The sequence below is a fragment of the Orycteropus afer genome, unplaced genomic scaffold, assembly GCF_000298275.1.
Source record: "Orycteropus afer afer isolate SDZICR_OR568_19922 unplaced genomic scaffold, OryAfe1.0 scaffold00596, whole genome shotgun sequence".
NCBI lineage: Eukaryota > Metazoa > Chordata > Mammalia > Tubulidentata > Orycteropodidae > Orycteropus > Orycteropus afer.
This window is the reverse complement of record NW_006922183.1, coordinates 244,144-252,781: the sequence shown is the minus strand read 5'-3', so window position 1 is coordinate 252,781 and position 8,638 is coordinate 244,144. Positions and strand designations below refer to the sequence as shown.

Genomic DNA, 8,638 nt, shown 5'->3' with positions numbered 1-8,638 from the left:
TGTTGTTGTTGTTGTTGTTTGCCGTCGAGTCGGCCCCGACTCATAGCGACCCCTCCTTGGGTTTCCGAGGCAGTATCACTACAGAAGTAGGGTTGTCCAACCTTCCTTCCAAGGAGTGGCTGGTGGGTTTGAAATATCTATAGTACTTGTTATTTTATTGCTTACAAGAAAAAATTCTACATAAATCTAGTTAATGCTAAAAATACTTCTCATCTAATTAAAGATAAACCTCTTCAATTGGACTATTATAGGTTGAAAGACAAATAAGAAAAGTAATCGTATTTATACATAATCATAGAATAGCCCAAATCCTAGTATATAACTCAAAGTGAAAATAATGACCACAATAAAGCAATAGTCTTAAGTCAATGATTAATATTTTGAATATATGTAATGTCTTGACCAAAAAACAAACCAAACTCATTACCGCTGAGTCAGATCTGACTCATAGTGACTCCTCCTTGGGTTTCTGAGGCAGTATTACTGTGGAAGTAGATTGCCCAATCTTCCTTCTGAGGAGTGGCTGGTAGGTTTGAACCGCCAGGCTTCTAGTTAGCAGTCAAGTGCCTCAGGCAATTTGAACACCCTAGGCATGGTTTAGAATCAAAAATAAAAGATAAAAACAACTATAGATTTAAGGGGGAGCTCTGGTGGCGTAGTGCCTAAGGCATCTGACTGCTAACCAGAAGGCTGGTAGTTCAAACCAACCAGCCACTCCTTGGAAGGAAGATTGGGCAATCTACTTCAACAGAGATACTGCCTCAGAAACCCAAGGAGGGGTCACTATGAGTTGGAAATGACTCAACAACAGTGAGTTTATTTACAGATGTAAGGGGATTCAATAAAAAGAGGGAAACAGAAAAATGAACATTTAATAGAAAAATATTACAAGGAAAAAAAAAATCAACCTAGATTTATACCTTATCCCAAATTAAATTCCATATGAGTTAAATAATATAAGAATCCAACAAAATAAATATAGCCAATAAAATCAATTTTCATCAAATCTCTGGGGTAATGACTTATTAAACTTTGAAGAAATAGATTAGAGTGAAAAATGTGTCAAGGAGCATAGTATGTTTTATTAAAATAAAAAGGTGAAAACAGGAAATAAGCTGTATCACAGTAAGAACTTTATAAAATCAAATTTTTACTAAAAGATTCAAGTAGGTAATTGGATAAAATTCAGTGAATATTAAATTCTGATGAGAAAATACACTAACACATAGAAAATACACATAGGCCTCTACATGGAAAAAAACAAGAATGGCATATAAAAGCAACTTTGAGACACCATTCTCCATCTGTAAAATCAGCAAAACAAGTATGAGGATTTGGAGGAGGTTCATAGACTGCCAGTGCTACCGGCAAGTAACACAAGCCTTTGGAAAGCAAAGTGAAAATTCCTTATCAAAAGCTTAAAATCTGCTTAGGTTCTTGTTCTCCAAGGCGTAAAATATCTTTCCAGTCCATTTAAAGCCACTGGGACTATTTTGGAGTCCACAACAATCAAAGGGTCACAGAGTGGTTTAATTGCTGTACTCAAGACTCAGCAACTGCATTTCTGAAAATTCATCCCACAATATTACTTCAACAGAAGAAAAAAAACTGATAAAGAAAGATGCTTACTTTGGCATATGTAAAACAGTAAATTGGAAATTAGCTAATAGGTTAAAACTGTGGCTTACTCAATATAATATTGTGTCATTATTACAAATCATAAAAATTACATAGAAACACAAAATTTCTCCAAAATGTTGTTAAGGAGGTATTACAATTAAATCAATGTAAATAAAATATTTGTGCATAAAGAAAATGTAAAAAGAAAGATAAATAATGAAAAATTATTAAGGATACAAAATTAAGGTTAACTTACTTAAAAGCATTTCAACTGCTCTAATGACAAATAATTTTAAAGAACTAAAATTATGGCAGATAATTAAGAATAGTCTATAATACACATTTTTTTTTTTACCAATTTGCTTACCATATGCTTCTTCAATGAGAGCACAGTAGGGATTAATGCTTATTCCATTTTGCTTAGATTCTTGTTCTCCCAGGCGTAAAATATTTTCAAGTCCATTTAAAGCCACTTGGACTATTTTGGAGTCCATAACAGTTAAAAGGTCACACAGTGGTTTAATGCAGCCTAAGGCTACCAAATACCTTCAAAGAAATTAAAATAAAAGTGTATTGTGTAGAGGGAAGACTTTTAAAAAATTACATGAAAATACTCTTTATAGTGAAATGTTCTGTAAAAATTCAAATATTCTTATACGGACTCAAACCTCACAAACATTTAAATCCTCACATGTGAACTTAAAAATTCTCTTTTTTCTCCTCATAATTTAACATAAATAACACTAAATGGTATTGTAACTACTACAAAACACACAAACAATCAGTACTTGGCCTGTTTTTGCATGGCGTGTGAGCACTAAGAGTAGTGGGTTCACAGGCTTTTGTTTTATTTTTAAAGGGGAGCCCATGTACACATATTGAGGAGGAGTCATTTAAGGTAGGTAGAAATAAAGAGGGAAGACAAGGGACATCTAACTCACAATATTTCTCATAACACAATCATGCCTATGTTCTGAAATGTCTGATATGTTTCAGAAGCACAGAAAGTTTCTAGGAGTAAAATAGATCATTTTGTGAAATTTTTTCATAAATAATATTCACAAAAAATTATTCCATTCATTGTCCAATGTTCTTTTTCTAGTTGCTATTAGCTGTTTTCCCAATCTCTATAATGCAAAAATGAAATAAGCTGCTGATTTGGTCTCCTAAAACAAAGTCCCTGTTGAAGTATAAAGGTTAAAAATACTCTGAAGCCAGTCTAACCCACTGCTGTCGAGTTGATTCCAACTCATACTAGCCCTACAGGACAGAGCAGACAGCCCTATGGGGTTTCCAAGGCTGTCCCGAGTTACAACATATTCCAAGATACAAAACCTCCTGGCTTTTATTTTTTTGTACACCTTATCATTAGTAATATGTACTACATACAGATGAATCTTGGATGAAAGCAGAGAATACCAGAAAGATGCTTACCTGGGTTTTATTGACTATGAAAAGACATTTGACTATGTGGATCACAAATTATGGATAACACTAAAAAAAATGGGAATTCCAGAAAACTTAACTGTACTCATGAAGAACCTGTACACAGACCAAGAGGCAGTCATTTAAAGAGAAGAAGGGGATATTGCATGGTTTAAAATCAGGAAACGTGTACATCAGGGTTGTATCTTTTTCCCATACTATTCAATCTGTATGCAGAGGAAATAATTCGAGAAGCTGTACTATATGAAGAAGAATGTGGCATCAGGATTGGAGAAAGACTCATTAACAACCTGCAGTATGCACATGACACAACCTTGCCTGCTAAAAGTGAAGACGACTTAAAGCACTTACTGATGAAGATCAGGCTACAGCCTTCAGTATGTATTATATCTCAATATAAAGAAAATCAAAACCTTACAAATGGACCAATGAGAAAACCTGCAATAAATGGAGAAGAGATTGAAATTGTCTAGGATTTCATTTTACTTGGATCCACAATGAACACCTGTGGAAGCAGCAGTCAAGAAATCAGATGACTACGCATTAGGCCAATCTATAATCTCTTTACAGTGTTAAAGAGCAAAGATGTCACTTTGAAGACCAAAATGTGCCTGACCCAAGTCATGGTATTTTCAATTGCCCATATGCATGTGACAACTGGACAATGATAAGGAAAACTAAAGAACTGATGCATTTGTATTGTAGTGTTGGCGAAGAATAATGAAAGTACCACAGATTGCCAGAAGAAAGAACACATTTGTCTTAGAAGAAGTGCAGCCAGTATGCTATTTAGAAGCAAGAATGACTAGACTTCATCTCTTGCTCTTTGGTCATGTAATCAGAAGAGCTCAGTCCCTGGAGGATATCATGCTACAGGGTCAGCAAAAAACCCACCCTCAGTGGATTTACACAGTGGCTGCAGTGATGTACTCAAGCAGAAACAACTGTGAAGACTGTGCAGGACCAGGCAGTATTTCATTCTGCTGGACAAAGGATAACTGTGAGAACATACTTAATAGCACCTAACAACAACAACACTACATACGATATTGCAGCATATAATTTGCTGATGTTATCATTCTCAGATGTCCACTTGCAGAGATGTTCAATGTTATGAGTTTTAAAGATTCTGAGAATAAAAGGTGATAATAATGGGGGGAGAATTTTTTACTTACGTCAGAACTATGGAACAAAACTGATGGAACAGAACCTGTTGTAGGTTGGGGACTACCTCTATTCTTTATGGATGCAGACTGCCACATCTTTTTCTCCCATGGAGTGGCTAGTGGGTTCAAACCACTGACCTTTTGGTTAGCAACCATGTGCTTAACCATTGTGCCACCAGGGTTCCTTGAAACCAGATTGCACGGGTTCAAGTTCCAATTCCAGTTCTTACTAGCTGTGTGACCTTGGGTAATCTCTGTGCCTCAGTTTCTCCATCTTAAACCAGGGATAACAGTGCCAACCTCAGAGGGTTGTTATGAGAATTATATGATTAAACACAGTGTAAACATCACTAAAGTTAGTGCCAATATATCTGGGTTTAAATTATGGTTATACCACTTATTAGCTAAATGACCCAATTAACTGTGTAAGTATTAGGGAAATCACTCTCCCTGAATCAGAATCAACTCAACAGCAATGAGTTTGGGTTTTCTTTGGTTTAAGACTTAGTTTCCTTCTCTATACAAGAAAGACACTAACAAGTTCATACATTTGTGATGGTACTTAAATGAGAAAATGTGCATCATATATATTATCTGGTATCTGGCATGTAGGAGGTATTCAAAAAAAGTTTTTTTTTTTTAACTAAAATATGCATACTTCACTCAAGCACTTGCCATACATTGTACCACAATTAATCAAAATTATTTACTGAATGAATAACTCTCTCACAGAGCTGTGAAGGTAAAGGAGATAAAATACGTAAAAATACTTGATACACTGTTAGTACTCTGACATGACTGATCTAGCACAACAATTAACAATACCAGGTACTTAATAAGTAATGTTAACAACCTATCTATAATCTATAAGACCTCTTCCCTATATATGTAGAGTTAATGAAGCAGTTAAAATGATTAGAAAAAAAAGTTTTATCTAGACATTTGATTCCTACTAATAAACTTAAAGGCGCTCTGGTAGCATAGTGCCTAAGGCACTTGACTGCTAACCAGAAGGCTGGCAGTTCAAACCCACCAGCCACTCCTTGGAAGGAAGGCTGGGTAATCTACTTCCATAGTGATACTGCCTCGGAAACCCAAGTAGGGCTCGCTATGAGTCGGGTCTGACTTAATGGCATATAACAACAACAAACAACAATAAACTTAAAGAACATATGGAATAGATACAATTCTAAAAATACACAACTGTTTATAAGGTGAACAAATCAACTCTGGGCTCAAGAACAGATCAAAGTAACACTAGCGTTAAGGGAAATGCAGCTAGAACAAGGGCAAGGTCTTGTTGTATTGCTGCTTATGTTCATGACAAAAATGAAGTGGAAATATTGCTCAAAACAAAATGATAGAATAGAAAATAAAAATAGACATGTTATTAATATACAGAAATAGGAATACTTGAGAGAGCCAAATAATAGTACAAATGAAAGCAATAAAAAAAATGATCTTGCAATAATTAGATTTCAAAATCTTGTGATGTGTAAAATAGCATTTTAATTTGAATCTTTGCTTTATTAATTAAAAAACAAATCAAGCAAATATTCATTAGAAAATACAGTCACTTCAAGTAACCAAAAGTCTTGAATTTCATGGAGGGATACTCAGAACAAGAAGATTCTATAGGAAGCTAGGATTTTATAAGGCTGCTGAGCAGAACTGTGCAAACTGAGGGAAAATAAGTGTAAAGCACACGATAAAAAGAGAAACTTAAGAATCAAAACTAGTAATATAAAGTATGATTACTACAAATAATAGTACTAGCAGCTAACCTTGAGAATTTAGTATTTACAGCATTGTGCTGACTATTTTAAATGCATAAATTTATCTTAATTATCAAGGTAGATAAGATGCTATCTGTTAATGAACTCATTAACTCAACTTATAGCAGTCCCTCCTTGGGTTTCCGAGGTGGTATCACTATGGAAGTAGACTGTCCAATCTTCCTTCCGAGGAGTGGCTGGTGGGTTTGAACCACCAGCCCTCTAGTTAGTAGTCAAATGCCTTAGGCACTACACCACCAGAACTCATTAAAGCATGAAGAAACTGTACATTAGAGAGGTCAAATGAATGTGTCAAGAGCAAGATATGAAACCAGGCTGAGTTCAAAGCCCAAGTACCTACTACAACCTACTGTTGTTACCAAAATAAGTAAGTAAACAATAAAAGGCATTGATTTAAAAGGCTATCATAATAAAGAAAAAAAAGATAACATATAGACAAATAAAGGTAAGATACTATACACAGGAAAGGCTAACAACTAATTAGGAGTAGAATATCACTATATAACTAAGTGTTTATTTTAAATAACTGGATATTCAATGTATTAGCCTACTTCTATATAATAAAGTTACATGTCTTGTGATTTTAGTGGTTTAAAAGATTTTAAACACTTATGATATTATATGGTAGTATATTTTGCAAGGTAACATAGACTGTTCTCTTTTAGATTTTTAATCTCTGATTTTCCATAAACTGTCAAGAACAATGTCAATGATACTTTAAATGATAAAAAAAAAAAACTTGTAAGTGAATGATGTCATTGATACAGCAAATGCTGTCATTTCACATTAGAAGTGCTTATCAAACTGACTTAGAACCACTGTTTCAGTTTTATTGCAAATCTGTTCCATTTATACTTTAAAAACAATTTTAAAAGATCTGTACCACACCTTATTTGTTCTGGCGTGCCTCCTGACGTTGCATTAGTTATAGCCCATGCTGCTTCTTTTCTGGTTCGAAACTCTGCTTTCTGAAGAATCTCAATCAAAACAGGAAAAATATTTGCATCTATAACAGCCTGGAAAAAAGAAAACTGTCACAGTAGAATCAGTGCAAATACTGTTTCAAAATAATGCAAAGTAAAGCTGGGTTGAAACTCAATGGCTTTAAAATGTCAAGGTTTCTGGAAATATCTTTGGAAGCATATTTTTTCTAATGGGCCAATAAAGTTTCACATACTTTTCTTTTAAAAGAAAAAATTGGCTTTTTAGGAGAAGATTTTAGCAGAACATAAATTTTGAAGATGGTAAAGCACAAGACATATGATTTATCAATATGGGTAAGTAATCACTAATGTTAGGAGCTTGACAGGACCGTAATACTTCATTAAATGCTTTTAGAGGACAATCATTGCCTAATATTTACAATTAATCCCTTTTTAAAAACTGACCATTACATGTCAGCTACCATGCTAGGCATTTTTACATATATAATTGCTATTCTCTTAAGAATACTACAAGTAGGTTATTATTTTAGAGTAGAAAAGACCATGTTCTTTAAAATTTCTTTCAGGGCTGTTACTGAACTCATTAACTCAACTCACAGCAATCCCTCCTTGGGTTTCCAAGGTGGTATCATTATGGAAATAGATTGTCCAATCTTCCTTACAAGGAGTGGAACCACCAGCCTATTTTTTTAATCAAGTTTTTTTTAGCAGCTCACTAAAAAACATTACTGATAAAATACTAACTTTTGTCTAAACTAGCTGCTTAGACTTTCTTGTTCTGTCCTAAGATCTGAAAGTTATTACCTGAATCTGAGCTCTATTTCCAGCAGTTATGTTAGAAACAGTCCAACAGGCTTCTTTTCTAATTGACTCCTTTGGGCTGCTCAGTAAGTGTAACAGACAGGGTAGTGCAGAGCAATTCAAAATTACCTAAACCAAAGTGAAAGTAAGAAACAGAAAGTTTCATAGCAAATAAACTATATAAAATTCTACTAATGAATTTAGAAATACAAAAAACATTCTGAAAAACCAAATTAAGAAAAGAGAACTTCTTCTCAAAGTAAAACTTAGACACTTGCCACCTTCTACCCTCCTGCTGTTGCCAAAACTTGTCTAACACTGGTATAGTGAAGCACCCAGTTCTCAACCATGAAAATCCAAAAAAAGCAGGACACTTAGATGTGTGTTCTTCAAGTTTACAAATGCACCCAGAGTTCAACTGATACTTGAAGAAGGATCTGGTAACTCAAGTCAGGATCCACATCTCTAGTTTTGCCAAATGAAAAAAAAAATTACATCTCTCTCTCTCTCTCCCTCTATATATATATATATATATATACACACATACACACACATACATATGAAAAAGGTTAGATAGATACAAAACAGTCTAAAGGATTTAATTCTGTAACTATTAAGAAACTTTAATGTATAGAGTAAGTCTATTTGTTTCATTAAAACTTTTATTGCTTTACTTTTTTTTTCATAAAGAAGTAAATTTTTACTTCCGGTAAGATAGAGAACTGTCAGACAAGCTACACAGACCCCCTTCAACAAAGAAAAGAGTAACTAACTAGTTGACAGAGATGCAGAAGATAATCCCAGAGCCCTAAACTTTGAAAGGAACTATACAAAAGTGGATTAAGCACCAACTAATGGAAAAATC

General features: G+C 34.2%; 1 protein-coding gene across 1 annotated transcript in view; it reads right to left on the bottom strand.

Moving 5' to 3' along the window:
- The window catches only part of KPNA5 (karyopherin subunit alpha 5), a 77,203-nt gene that overhangs the window by 2,108 nt on the left and 66,457 nt on the right, over positions 1–8,638 (bottom strand). Inside the window, exons 11-13 of the mRNA XM_042783025.1 lie at positions 7,777–7,902; positions 6,917–7,044; positions 1,988–2,166 (exon numbers count right to left, since the gene is read on the bottom strand). Coding sequence (XP_042638959.1) covers positions 1,988–2,166; positions 6,917–7,044; positions 7,777–7,902 — 433 coding nt within the window. The remainder of the gene's footprint in view (positions 1–1,987; positions 2,167–6,916; positions 7,045–7,776; positions 7,903–8,638) is intronic.